General features: G+C 45.7%; 1 protein-coding gene and 2 non-coding genes across 3 annotated transcripts; all 3 read right to left on the reverse strand.

Annotated features, from left to right (window-relative positions):
• Positions 1-224: 224 nt before the first annotated feature.
• Positions 225-14,308, reverse strand: RPS3A (ribosomal protein S3A). Its single transcript, XM_066608387.1, has 6 exons — positions 14,150-14,308; positions 13,810-13,913; positions 8,473-8,660; positions 7,100-7,308; positions 4,383-4,492; positions 225-402 (listed from the first exon to the last, which is right to left on the reverse strand). The coding sequence occupies exons 1-6, from the start codon at positions 14,209-14,211 to the stop codon at positions 281-283; spliced, it is 795 nt and encodes a 264-aa protein (XP_066464484.1). The 5' UTR covers positions 14,212-14,308; the 3' UTR covers positions 225-280.
• On the reverse strand, positions 8,120-8,189 carry LOC136572105 (small nucleolar RNA SNORD73). The gene has a single exon (XR_010785760.1). It is a non-coding gene; the product is annotated as a small nucleolar RNA SNORD73 (small nucleolar RNA).
• LOC136572106 (small nucleolar RNA SNORD73) lies at positions 8,746-8,812 on the reverse strand. Its single transcript, XR_010785761.1, has one exon. It is a non-coding gene; the product is annotated as a small nucleolar RNA SNORD73 (small nucleolar RNA).
• Positions 14,309-14,758: the final 450 nt, after the last annotated feature.

Raw genomic sequence — 14,758 nt, forward strand, 5'->3', positions numbered from 1 at the left:
CCCATCCAGCGCTCAAGCCTTACTCTGTTTTTTTTAAATGGCTCTGCCCCCCCCCCTTTTTTAACCCCTCCCTAGACCACACCCTCTCTCCTGCTTTGGTTCTCCACAAGAAACTTTTGCTTCAAAAAGGGCTCCATTGCTGAAAGTTTGGGAACCTCTGCTATAGCCTATATCAATGATGGTTGTCGGTTTAAGAATTGTTAATACTACACACACAAAAAATGTAGATGTTATATAGAACAGTTTGTTTATTTTTTCAGGCTACTTCAGATCACGCATCTCAGACAGACTCCTGTACAGGAGGTTCATATCCATCAGCCCTTTCAACTTTGGCGCCTGTGTCATCTCCAGAAGGCTTTCCAGAACTACCGCCCTCTCCATGGAGCTCCATAAGTTTGCCCACTGCAAAAAAGGAGAACAGATTAACATCTACTGCAAATATGCATGGATGACAAAGCACAACTGTATTTGCTCTAGTATTGCAGTCACTGCTTCTACAGACTGCATCCCGCACCCAGGCTAATGTTCAGAAGTGATGAGAAAGATCAAGATCTAAAGCCAGGTTTTAAAGTTCACAAGACATTTACATGTAAAAGAATTTTACATACACAATGATTATCTACTATGGAACAGTTATTTTGGAGGTCCAGAGTCTCCATCAGCATCTATATACAGTATAATATGACCACTAAACAAAGCTGAACTAGTCACACTATTTAGGAGTGCAGGCGGCATGACAGCCACGTAGGCCTTATAAGAATGGGAGCTCAGACTCACAGGACAAAACTGGGTATTGCAAGACCAGAACGGATCATTGTTAGCAGCCGGATCACCTTGTAATCCTGAGCAAGATGGAAGAGAATAATCTTTTCATATCTGGTCCTTTTAGGGCCAACATTTTGTGCCAATTTATCGGAATACAACTTTACAAAAAGTTAAAGTTTATTATAATGGGCTCTAAAAGTTACGCCCCATGTCCACGGGCGTATTTGAATTGCGGGCCACCCACAGGGAAACATGGGCAACCGCAACAGAATTACAGCATGCACATTTGATTTATGGACCTTTTGATACGGAAATCAAAATGCTCCACTTCAGTGCAGTTCCCACACGGACAGCTTCAATTGAAGTCAATGGAAGCCGTCCGATCCGCAGCCCCTCCGCAATTGATGGGCTGTAGTTTCTGCGGGAAAGCAGGAATTTGATTTAAAAATAAAAAATAAAATGCTGTGCTCACCGAGTATAGTCTGGGATATTCGTGCAGCTGCCCCCGCCGATAATAGCTTAAGGGGGAGGTGGAGGATTGTCAGCCTGTGTGGGCAGCTGGGGCCGACGAATATCCCAGACTACATGCTGCAGCAGATAAAAACTGATGATTTTATAAAGAACTGCAGTTACAAATCGCCCTGCACCTGGGGTCTCTTACTAGTTGATGCTACTCGTAGATAAGGCAGAATAAATATTGCGAGATTCCCTATAAGGGTATACTCCCACTTAGCAAACAAATGGCGCCAATTATCCACAATGAAAAATCCACACTACTGGTGTTGATTTCGATGGAGTTTTTCTTTAAAAAAAAAAAAATACATAAAAATAAGGATCCGCAGTTTTCACACTTGTCAATTAAAAGGGCTAAATATGCTGTTTCTGCGCGTCAAAATCCAAAATCTGCGTTGTGGACAATCCACACTATTATTTACGTAGGAACATACCCTAAACCAGGATTAAAATATAGTCACATGCAATTGAAGCTGCTTAAGATTCAACTTTTTTTGCTCTTCTACTTTCTATAGATGAAATATAATATGTCGAACAGTGTAAGGCTAGGTTCACATTGCTTTAAAGCTCTGCGCTGAGCTTTCTGGCAGGGGGTTGCATCTGAATACCCAAAAAAGGTATTAAAAACCCATCCCATGGTAAAACCATTCACACTCCATTGTTAAGCTCTACCCTAGGAGCCAAACAATGGGAAAAGCGGAAGTGCTGGATTCAAACAGAACACATTTACTATAAAGGTTACCATTTGGTGTCGTTATGCACTCTAGCATTTTCACGAACAATACAGAGCTGCATGCAATGCCATTTCATCCAGGGTTTTAACAGAAATCAGCAATGGAGGCTGGGGCCTCATGTCCACAGGGAAATTATATTTAGCAAATTCGCGCGTGAGAAAAGACAGCCGCAAATCCGCATCCCATAGGAATGCATTGACCATCCATAGTTAATTAAATAGCAGTAGATGGTATTTTAAGTGATTTGTGAATTTCTCGCAAGGGAAAAACGCGGCATGCTGCATTTTAACGCGGATCACATGTGCAGCAGCTCAGAGCTCATATCTCAAATGATCTCCCACATTAACAAAAAAAAAAAAAAGACAATTATAGAGGTTCTGCAGCAGAAATCAAGCCTTAGGATTCAGTTTATGACCAGATTTTGTTTTTGGAAACTACAACATTGGTGACAGGATCCCTTTAAACCCGCCAACTAATATAAGCACAATAAACCAAGTTATGGTGCATATAGTTTAGATGACGCAAAGTTCCAGGAACTTTTTCATGCTCACCCAATACCTTGACAAAGCCAGTGCGACTTTTCAGAAAGCTGAATGCACAAACTGCCATTCATCTCTATGGGAATGCGTGGCACAACCTTCTCACACTAGCTGTGCGTGCACGGACACCGCAGAAATGGGGTACCAGATAAGTATGACACAGCTCCTAAGACACCACGACATCTAAACTGTAAGTACCATAACTTAGTTTATGATGCAAATAGTTGATGACACATTCCCATTAATGCTATGTGAACCCAGCCTAACCTCACAAACCCAACTAAGCACACAAAAAACAGCTTTTACACCTGTGTTGAGCAAATTATGGTAACGCATTTGAATAGCCTAGAACACGTTTTAGCTTAGCGAGGCCGACTTAAAGGGGTTGTCCCGCGCCGAAACGGGGTTTTTTTTTTTTTCATCCCCCCCCGTTCGGCGCGAGACAACCCCGATGCAGGGGTTAAAAAAGATCACCGGACAGCGCTTACCTGAATCCCCGCGCTCCGGTGACTTCTTACTTACCCGGTGAAGATGGCCGCCGGCATCTTCTTCCTCCGTGGACCGCAGGGCTTCTGTGCGGTCCATTGCCGATTCCAGCCTCCTGATTGGCTGGAATCGGCACGTGACGGGGCGGAGCTACACGGAGCCCCATTGAGAAGATAAGACCCGGACTGCGCAAGCGCGTCTAATTTGGCCATTAGACGGCGAAAATTAGACGGCAACCATGGAGACGAGGACGCCAGCAACGGAGCAGGTAAGTGAAAAACTTTTTATAACTTCTGTATGGCTCATAATTAATGCACAATGTACATTACAAAGTGCATTAATATGGCCATACAGAAGTGTATAGACCCACTTGCTGCCGCGGGACAACCCCTTTAAGGGCCATATACACAGGATTATCGTGCAAAATTCATTCAAATGAACGAAGCTGTGCGATAATTGTTAAAGGGGTTGTCTCGCGAAAGCAAGTGGGGTTAAGCACTTCTGTATGGCCATATTAATGCACTTTGTAATATACATCGTGCATTAAATATGAGCCATACAGAAGTTATTCACTTACCTTCCCTGCGCTGGCATCCCCGTCTCCATGGCTCCGTCTATCTTCAGCGTCTAATCGCCCGATTAGACGCGCTTGCGCAGAAGGGTCTTCTGCCTTCGGGTCGGTCCGGCAACAGCGGCGTTCTGGCTCTGCCCCCTTCTACACATCATCGCGTAGCTCCGCCCCGTCACGTGTGCCGACTCCAGCCTCCTGATTGGCTGGAATCGGCACACGGGACGGAGCTACGCGATGACGTGTAGAAAGGGGCGGAGCCAAAACGCCGCTGTTGCCGGACCGACCCGAAGGCAGAAGACCCTTCTGCGCAAGCGCGTCTAATCGGGCGATTAGACGCTGAAGATAGACAGAGCCATGGAGACGGGGACGCCAGCGCAGGGAAGGTAAGTGAATAACTTCTGTATGGCTCATATTTAATGCACGATGTATATTACAAAGTGCATTAATATGGCCATACAGAAGTGCATAACCCCACTTGCTTTCGCGAGACAACCCCTTTAAGTGTAAATGCAGACCCGTCGTTTACCACTCACTTTCAACCAGTATAAAAGTCATTGCTGGTGCAATCACTTCTCGCTGCATCTAATCGCTCTCCGCTTCACATAGAATGTGAAACACTGAGCGAGAAGTCAGCGATATTCAGTGGTGATCTGCCCATCTAAATGCTCTGCACGAGCGCTAACAAGCTCGTACAGATCGTTTAGCTGACAGTTGTCCTGTGTAAACGCAGCATTAGAATCTTTTTACATTTTATTAAGGTTTCCAAGAACTTACACTCAAATTTGGGTTTTTTCAACATCTTCACTTTGCGAACATAGACATCATGAAGAGGATAGATGGACTGGCAGGCCTTTTCTATGTCTTTGCCTATGCTGTCTGGGATCCTAATGTGAAAACAAGTGAAGGCAAAGAATGAACATTTTTGTCTTATCCAAATAAATTGAGGAAACTGGAAAACAAAAATGTACTAAAACTAAACAAAGCATGTCCAAGTAAAGATACGCAACTGTCTACAAAATCACAATATGTACTTAATTGTTACATTACAAGCATAAATCATTTTTTTCTCTTGAGTATATAAGAGTGCCCCCAATATAGGTAAAATTCAGGCAGGTACTCTATAGCCTTTGCAAAAAAAAAAAAAATGCAGTTAATTTAAAGGGGGTATTCTGGCTTTTTACAATGGATATTAATTGACTATGATCTACCGCCGTGGATCCCTGCCCATCAGCTAATTGCCTCGCCCGTTGTCAGTGCGAAGGGGGCAGACGTGGTTATCAGTGGTAATAGGAAGAAATTAAAAGTTCCAGCTTCACTTCCATTGAAATTAATGGGAAGCGCTACACTTCTTGCGACTCTTATGGTCAGGACTGGACGTCCGAGTGGCAGATCCCTGTCGATCAACTACTGATTAGCTTTCCAGAGGATAGGTATTCGGAAGTTAAAGGCCGGAATACTCCCTATAAAGGTTATATGGTGTCAGACACCTTTTTAAAGGAAATCCCTGTCACCAGGTTCTTACTGCCCTTAAAAAAAAAACAAACAGGACAGGCATATACAATTCTGGCCATGTATGTCTTATTCTGAAACACTGCAGCACTTTAGAACAGACATCTTTGAAGATTCACTCTGAATGGAGGTTAAAGTCATTAGGGCAGCACGGCCTCTTACCTCCCAGATCGCCTAGTGACAGCTCTCGTTTGTACGTAGGGAGAGAGCTGTCAGTCTAGATGAGAGGTGCACAACATGCGGTCCGCAATGCCATTCTATGGAGCTCCAATCACCCAGAAACATAAATATCTATGTGTGGCTGCTCACATGTAGTTTCCATGTCAGGGTGAAGAGGAGTGGTACATAACAGGGCAACAAGAATGGAAAAGTACTAAGGTTGCACTGTGTAGTCATGTCTGGGTCCCCTATATATTAAGACAAGTGCTAAGGGTGCACCGTGTAGCCATGTCTGAGTCCCCTGTATATTAGGACAAGCATTAAGGCCTCATGTCCACGGGTGGATTTGAATTGCAGACAATCTGCAAGTCAAGCCGCCCAAATGGAGACATTGGCATCTGCAGCTTAATTAAAGCATGCAGATTTGTTTTGCGGGCCATCTGGTTCGGGAAAACAAATCGCAGCATGCTCCATTTTGCTGTGGTTCCCCGCAAGGACAGCTTCTATTGAAGTCAATGGACACTGTGGACTGGTCGCCGATCCTGCGGGATAGCAGATTTAAAAAACTAACTGTACTGCGCATGTACACCGTAGGGCGAACCTGGAAGCAGCGAGGTCCACGCGGACGCCGCAGCCTGCAAGACATAGGTACGCAGGGCTTACTGGCTTGTACTAGGCTGCAGCTGAATCCCAAGTGGGCCATGGCAATTGTGTAGCGCAACAATGAGCCACATGAGAATCTGCAGAGGAGATATGCTACAAAATGTCAACTACATGACAGTAAGATTATATATTAATCTAGCAGGGATGTCACGAACCAACCAGGAAGTTATTCAAGTGGCACTACAAGTGGCTACATATAGAGTGTCTAAATATACACACACACACACACACACACACACACACACAGGTTACTGATACATGAAGGGTAAATGCACAACAGCAGGTTGCAAGTTATTAGATTACAGAAAAGAGTTTTTGCAAGTGGCCTTAAAATATAGCAAATATAGTACCGGAGGGCATGAATCTAAAGTGGGAAACTTAGAATGATCTCAAAATAGTAATCACAGATGTCATTCGGGACTGAAACATATACCCTATTTTCCAGCGTATAAGACGACTTTTTAACCCAGGAAAATCTTCTCAAAAAGTCGGGGGAGGGGGGGGGGGGGGGGTCGTCTTATACGCCAGACGAACTACCTGTAGGAGGGAGAAGAAAAAAACAAAACAAAACAAGAAAAAAAAAGCTCACCTCCAGCGGCGCTGCTGCAGGCTGTCGCTCCCTCCTCCACGCCGACAGAGCATTGCTTTCTGGAAGCGGGGCTTGAATGCCCTGCCTCCAGAAAGCTAATGCTCTGATTGGCTAACTTAGCCAATTAAAGGCGGTGCTGGGTTAACCAATCACAGCCAAGGAATGGCTGTGATTGGTTAATGCAGCGCCAGCTTTCATTGGCTAACGCTGTGCTGAGTTAGCCAATCAGAGCATTAGCTTTCTGGGAGGAGGGGCATTCAAGCCCCGCATCCAGAAAGCAATGGTATGTCGGCGTGGATGAGGGAGCGACAGGCTGCAGCAGCGCCGCAGATCATCGCAGAACCCCGCGGAAGGAGAGTATTGTTTTTTTTTTTTTTTTTTACAGGTAGTTAGTTTCCCCCATTGAAATTCATTGGAATGCATTAATGGCATTTCGATGGGGAAAAATTGGGGGTCGTCTTCTACGCCCAGTCATGTTATATGTGGAAAATACAGTAGTCACTACTTTTCCCACATAGAACCATTAAAGCCAGAGCAAGTAACCTATTACTCCAGCAAAGGAGAAACTTACAGCTTGTTAACAACTTCCTTCAGATCGTTGGTCTGCACTTCACGTGTCATGATTTCCATCATCTTCTTGCGTATTTGACGGACTTGCTGATGCTGGGCGTAGGAAGTCTTTCTGATCTGATTGTTGCGCTTCTTTGTGAATCCAACACAGAAGAGACGGAGAAGGTAACCATCTGTAGTCTTCACATCCACATGTGCCTCAATCATGGTCTGGGTAAGACAACAAAGTTTAGCATAAACTTTCTAACTAGGGTTTTGTTATTGGCTACAGTAATACTTAAATTACACACACCCTGTTTAATCTGCTGCTGGTTCCCAACAATACCAAGTCGGTATTGCAGCACAGCAAATATGCTAACTTTATCCTGGTATGTTTATGCTGTTATGATTCTCCACATCGCCACCCACATAATGCTCAGCATCCCGTGCATTGGTGCAGGGGAGCCTACTAAATTTACTTTTCTGCACAGTTTGGCAGCGCCCTGCTACAATGCACAATTTAACGATTCAGGCAAAACTCTCAATAGTGGGGCACTAAATTGACAAATGAATCAAATCAAAAGTGACTGTTTTATTACAGGGGACTACGGAACTTGTGTATATACTGCAGTATTTATTTCAAGGCCCCCTACTGCCAATGAAAACAATGGATGTAGCATTCACCCATCTATTCGAAAATGGCAGTCGTGACGTGAAGTAACAAAGTGAATGCTTACTCAAATGTTGTACCTCTGTGTAGAAACAGGTCTTCATCTATGCCTACACTTCAGTGCCGCACAGAATTGGATGAAGCCAGGTGAAAAATAGGGAGGTCATGTGATTAATTCATGTAACCACCGCCATAGTCATTTCTATGGATGGGAGAACCTCACATCCATTGTTTTTACAAGCAAAGGGCCTTGACAAAGATTGTGGCAGATACAGAAGTTATATAGTGTCTTGTAAAACAAACAAAAGCCATTTACAGCAGTTCCCAAAGTCTTCCAAAAAGTGGGCAACCCCTTTAAGCTGTACACTGAGGAACATCAGAAAGATCTCATGCTGGTAATCACTGACCATCATTTGGGACCGAAACATTGTCATCACATGTTCCAGTGTACATTTTAAACAAAAGTTGGGGAGCAAAAAATTGAGGGGCTCTAAATTTTTATGACACAGAAATACTTAGCACTATAAACTACAAGATTTATGTCACTTCAAAGAAAAAAAATATGCAAGTTAAAAAAAACAACCCCCCTTCCCCACAACAAGGTATTAGATGGACAACAGAAGGAAAATACTTTAGAACAACTGACTATTAAATCTTCAAACCCCGTTACTTCTGTGTTACTCTGAACTGTGCTGTAAGCCTGTTCTGTGCAGTGCGGCACATACCTGCCATTTCTTGACCATAGAGCACATCTTGTCCCGTGTCAGATCCATGCCATGGAAGTTGGTCAGACAGTTCTTGCCCTGTACGTCTTCTGTAATCAGCTTGAATTTACGGAAGGCCACTTCATCGTTCTGCAGGTCAGCCAGGCTCACCTCGAACACACGACCCTTCAGCCCATCAGAGGCTATTTCTGTTGTGAGCAGCATACAGGAAATATTGAGCTCTCTGAGAGGAAACAATTCAATCAACTTACTGAGAGGAATGGGAAGAATCAGAATGATCTCAAGGTGGTAGGTAATCACGGACATCATTCGGGACTGAAACCGTTTGTCATCATTCATTTCCCTTCCAGAGATTTTACTACATTTGATTGTCTCATTTGTATCTTACATGAGGCTCGCGATAACAAACACCATGTGATAGGGCCTCAATAACCCTCCATATAACCACTAAAGAGCCAAATAAATCAAACTGAGGCTTCATGCCCATATCGGATTCCAAAAGCAGGAGCTCATAGGGAAAGCAGATCCTGTTTGCGGCCGAGGACATTGCAGGTCTTCTGCTTAGCCATACAGGTCTCCTATCTTCTTCACTGTAGATATGTGCAGAAGCGCCGGCCTGCTTACCACGGCACATGCACAGGAGTTTTTTTTTCAATCCCGGTCTCCCACGGAATCCACGGCCCGTCCGCAAATATATTGTAGACGAGCCGCTTCCATTGACTGCAATAGAAGCTGTTGGTGTGGGATCCTCACTGAAATGGAGCATGCTGCTATTTGTTTTCCAGACCAAAAGTTCCACTATGGGTGGCTGATTTGTGGATGTTGCGCGCAGATTCCAAAAACTAGTTTGGTACATTGTGGTGTGCCGTACAACACCCTAAATACTTCTAGCAAAGGGGGTTGTAGCAAAATTTAAAGTTACCCTCTACCTTGTGGAGAAGCCATAACTCCAGATTTTGCTACAAGCGCTTTTAATTTTTACTAGTATATAAATCACACCATTATGATCCCATTTTTTGGAAAAGAAATGCAAAACTAAGTCATTGTGGCTTCTCCTAACCAGATCAGAGATGCCCGTAGATATAAAGTAAATATTTGCTGAACGCACAGATTTATGCAGCAGAGGATGACCTCGTAATGGGGGAGGGGTATGAATTAGCCTATTTCTCTGTTACTGTGAGGGCCCCTTCACACGTGTGAATTCCCACATGTAAAATTCATGCGCAATATGCAGATAATGGAATGCATTGACTTCAATGGGTTAACTCAAATTTCCGTATTTTACACGTTTCGGTCACACAAAGAAAAAAAAAACAAAACAAAAAAAAAACACAGCATGCTCTACTCCTCTGTGCACCAAAGGTCCCCTTAGAAGTCAATGGGGGTGCACAAATGCACACACAATATGCAAGGAGATGCATGAAGCACTGCGTAATTCTGCTGGAAAAGAACACGTGAAATTGATTGGTAATGTCAAGCGGTGCATCTTGCTTGCAGTGTGTAAATTAACATGCCCTGCGGACGGAAAGAGTGCAGTTACATACAAATGCAGAAAAAAACTAAACAAAACAAAACAAAAAAAAAAAAACATAGTTCGTTACACAAAACCGCAGTGTTAAGACGCGTGCAAATGCTTGTGTGAGGGAACCGAGACATAGGCCGCCATCAAATGTATTCTAGCCGCTTACTCCTGATGGAGAACACCTACACGCTCGACCAATAGCCATATAAAGTGTATCTGCAGCTTAAAGCAGGGATGGTCACACCACTCCTCTGACTACCTGATGTACACTGTGTATAGCTTGTATTGGTAGTCTAAGACATTGCAAGCTGCTCTAACGGGCCAGCACTGCTCATGTGGACAACAGCGAATCAAGGCGCTGTACAATGTTAAGACTATGGATGCCTACTAATCCAGTGTGCATCAGGTGGTCAGAGAAGTGCGTGCATCAGATTTGGAGGTCACCAGCATATGCCCTCATATCCGATACATGGTAATACAGTCTCCGGAACATTCACGCTGGGTTCACACTGGGCGGATTCCGGGCGGAAATCTCGCGGTTTGGCCGCAGCGAAAAACCACGTGATTTCCGCCGGGAATCCGCTGCTTTAAAACCTGCGGCACCTTTCCGTTGAGGCCAGCACTTCCAGAGGAAAGCGCGGCCGCAGCGGAAGGAAAAAAAAAAAATTAACATGCTGCGGCAGGTGAATCCGCGCCACAGCGCCAGCTTTACCGCGGCAGCTTTGGCGTCCCGGCTATTCAGCCTTCCAGAATAGTTTCTGTAAACATGTTTCCCTTTCACCTTAAGGCCGCCTGCAGACGGCTGGGTCAAATTCCACTGCGAGAATTTCCGCCCGTCTCTAGGGGGCCTATGGCTAGGTTCACACGGGAAGGATTTCAGCGGAATTCCCACGGTTTGGCCACACTGCAAAAAACCAAAAAACGCAGGGAATTCCACTGGAAAAGCGCAGCTTCAAAACTCACAGCATTTTGCCGTGGGTTTTAAAGCAGCTCGGTTGCTGGCATTTCGCTGTGGCTTTCTCTCCTCATAGATAGGAGTGAGGCTACAGCAGAAAAAAAAAAAACTGACATGGTGCATATTCTAAAATCAGCGCTGCAACGCCGGTTCCGCACGACTTTTCCGCGACGGATTGGCTGCCCCATGTGGATGAGATTTTTGACAGATCTCGTCCACATGGGTGGCTTAGCGGACGCAGGCGGATTTGCCGCAGCAAAATTCCACCCCGTGTGAACCCAGCCTAAAGGAAATGGACTGCAAATATGAGGCCACATCTTCACAAAGAACAGACCTTCTCAAGATCACTTGAAGGCCGGGCTCACATAACCGTACGTTTACAGAGTACTATGTGGGCTCTGCACGCTCGTAGTAACTTGCAGGCAATTGCATTGCCTTACGCAGGTCCACTCACATTCCACAAAACGGAACACATCATGTTCTATTTTACCACGTGTATATGTATGTATATATATATATATATATATATATATATATATATACACATACACACACACACATACATACATACATACATACATACACACACACACATATACATATACACACACACACACACACACACACACACATCACCAAGTGAATGTGCAGGAAGCCAAAAAAAACAAACAAGCGTACTGCACATATTATTGTGCTCGTGTACGCAGTCATGCACAGTACAATTTTGCCGCCATACTCCCCAATAGGTAATATAGACATGGTCGAGGGGCCTGTCCGCTTAGGACCCCTTTATGAATAGCCAAAACTATCCTTGTACTACATGTTCCGCCCTTCATCTGAATGGTTGCCATATAATACTACATTTCACCCGCAGCAAAAATGTCTCGCTGTCCGACTTCCACAGCCAAATCAGCAGTTTGCTACAAGCTAAGAGTGTAAACAGACAACCATTCTAATGTTAATAGTAGGAAAACCACCTTAAGGGTATGTGCACATGTAGCAGTACACGTGAACGTACCCTAAAGGAGTCCAGCAATAAGGTGTCATTTGTGATATTGGCATCAAATTGGTAATTTCCTGTGTTTGTAAGTTTGGCAAGCGGTGGTATCACCCATCTGGGCACATGTTGGACATCAGACAGAAGGCTCTGCACAGCACTACAGTAAGCTTGTTTCATCACCAGTGAGAAAACTGAACAGTAAACATTCAAGTGCGGCGCCACGCGCAGTTGAGTGAAGGTACTCCAGGCCAACATACAGCCATATAGTGGATTTGTTCATTTCATTCAGCCTGTGTAAAAATCGTCCACCTGTTAACTGCCCTGCAAGAAGGTGCAGCGAATAGCCGACAAGCAAATGCTTGTTTATTGGGCGACTATGTCCAAAAATCATGTGTTGTCGGCAGCATAAATGCTCTGAACAGGGACGTGCCGCTAGCAAGAATGGAACTTTATGGGTACAAATGATCGCACCAACATGCAGAATTGCTGATTGCCATGTAAGACAATCCACAGGGGAAAGGCCAAGTTACCCCAGTTTCTTTAGAGACCAAAAAACAAAAAAAGTGTACCTCAATTTTAGATAACCCTTTAGAGAGGTATTCCCCTGACTGACTTATCACTGTAAGATGGCTAATAAGCATCTGCTGGGGGTCTCACCCCATCTTTGCATCACTGGACTCGCTGCACAAATCAAGCCGCCCATAGACAAGTGGAGCTGTGGTCCAGCACATGCGGTGCTGATCCAGTCCTCTTCAATGGGGCATCAGAGATAGCACAAGTGCTCGGCCGAAGCGGTCCCACGCATGCTCCACCACTCCAGTCTGGTCCTCACTGTGTGGGAATACTCAGGAGTATAGGGGGACACCGGACCCTGTTCCCAGAGTCAGTGGTGATGCTCCCACCGATTAGACTTATCTGATCAGTGGGATAAGTAATTAAAGTTGATTTTGGCACGACCCCATTAATGAAATCCCACGATCTCCAACTAGTTATGCAGCACATTAAAGAGGTCTCCCTACCTCTCCCCCCTCCACTAACAGATCTAGCCAGGTTTTAACTGGCTTGTCCCAGAATCACAAGTTACCCCCTATACACAGGATATAGGAGACCGCTGAGACCCTGGCTAACCTTGAGAACATTCACTAAGTGTAAACGAAGCGCTGGCTGCACGCGTGCGGTTGGCGTTCCATTCATGTCATTAGGGCTGAAGGAAATACTTGAGCGATTACCGCTTGGCTCTCTATGGCAGTCCTGTTGAAAATTAATTCCGGCTGCTCTCCCCCGTGTTTGTTTACAAACCGTGGCTTTAACCACAATTTTGCGTGGTGTTCTCAAACGCATGTTACAGCGCTTTTTAACGCACCCAATCCTTGTAATGAGGTACGCTAACAAGCTCTAAAACGCACAAAAATAGAGCAGACAGCACAAAAATCGCCGTGCTTGAGCGCTAGTCTGCAAGGCCCCGTTGAAATCAATGGAGATCTTGAGCCGCAGTATTTTTAACTCTACGGTAAAAAGCGGGTTGTCCAAGAGTGGCCTTGTTGCCGGCATGCCTGTCCTCCCCTCGTTCTCCATCAGGGGGTTCAGTGAGAAGGAAACAGGAACCCAACTCTCTGGATCAATTGCGCTCTCAGTGGTAAAACCCCCACAGATTAGCAAATTATTCCCTGTGGACGGGGGATACGTCTGGTTCAGGCATGACCTCTGTAAGCAGACAGACGGCGCCGGTAAAAGCGAACAGGAGTCACGCAAACAGAGCAGCGACACGTCCAGGACTCCGGTCACTTCTATGGGAGCTGCGGAATCTGTGCGGCCTGGCAGCTACCTCCCCCTCGGACCCCCATAACACCCGTCACTTACTTGTCCCCTGCGTCCTGGTGACCAGCGTCTTCCCCAGATTGCGGATATTGAACATGGCCGGCGCCTTCACGTCATACCAGTCCTTCTTGGAGAAAGGGTCCACACTGAGAACACAAAGCACAGCAGCCATTAGCGGGGCAGCACGGGGTCAGCAGGTCTCTACGGGGGTCTCCTGCTTCCCCCAGCACACACCAGGCCTCACACAGCTCAGCCGGCCATGGAGCCGGCGCACTACAATCCCCCTCCCAGCAGCGCCATCCTCCGCTCTCTCACCCTCCCGGCATCCCCGGCCCCTTCCCTGACGCTTCCCCCTCACAGCCGCGTCTATATTTCTACTCACATCTTCTTCTTGGCGCCCTTTTTACCGCCCTTGGTCAGCCGCTTGTTCTTCCCGACTGCCATCTTGCCGAGCTGGGAGAGAAAGAGGAAGAGCAGGCCGCACACGCGAGACTTCCCTGCGAGAGAGAGAGACGACCAGCGAGACGGCGCGGAGGTGTACTGCAAAAGAACGAGGACCTCTAGAGGCGACGCGAGGAACTGCAGCGGATGAGTATTTAGAACGCAGGGATGTGTGGAGTGCTGGAGGACTGGGGGGTTATGACTAGAGACAAGTCTGTGCTGATGGAGGCTCTGCAGCTCTTCCTGTCACTCCTTGTGTGGCCAGTGCTGCACATTTATTACAGCCCTCCACATTTACTTGCTGGTAACAAGTTCTCTGAGGCTTTCAGGAAGAAAGTCACCTGGAAATACAAGTCTGAGTTGACAGTATATGCAGCCATATCTACTCCTGGGAGAGCTAGGTGCTGACCAATACTGTTCTACCTGTTTCTGCAACCTAAGGCCGCATTCACACCAGCGTTTTCACATCGCTATTGGAGCAGCGTAAAAAAATTGCGACCGTGTGAAGCATTGGATTCCAATGCATTCAGTCAAATGAGTGATTTTCGGT

Source organism: Eleutherodactylus coqui, chromosome 6, assembly GCF_035609145.1.
Source record: "Eleutherodactylus coqui strain aEleCoq1 chromosome 6, aEleCoq1.hap1, whole genome shotgun sequence".
In the NCBI taxonomy this organism is placed as follows: domain Eukaryota; kingdom Metazoa; phylum Chordata; class Amphibia; order Anura; family Eleutherodactylidae; genus Eleutherodactylus; species Eleutherodactylus coqui.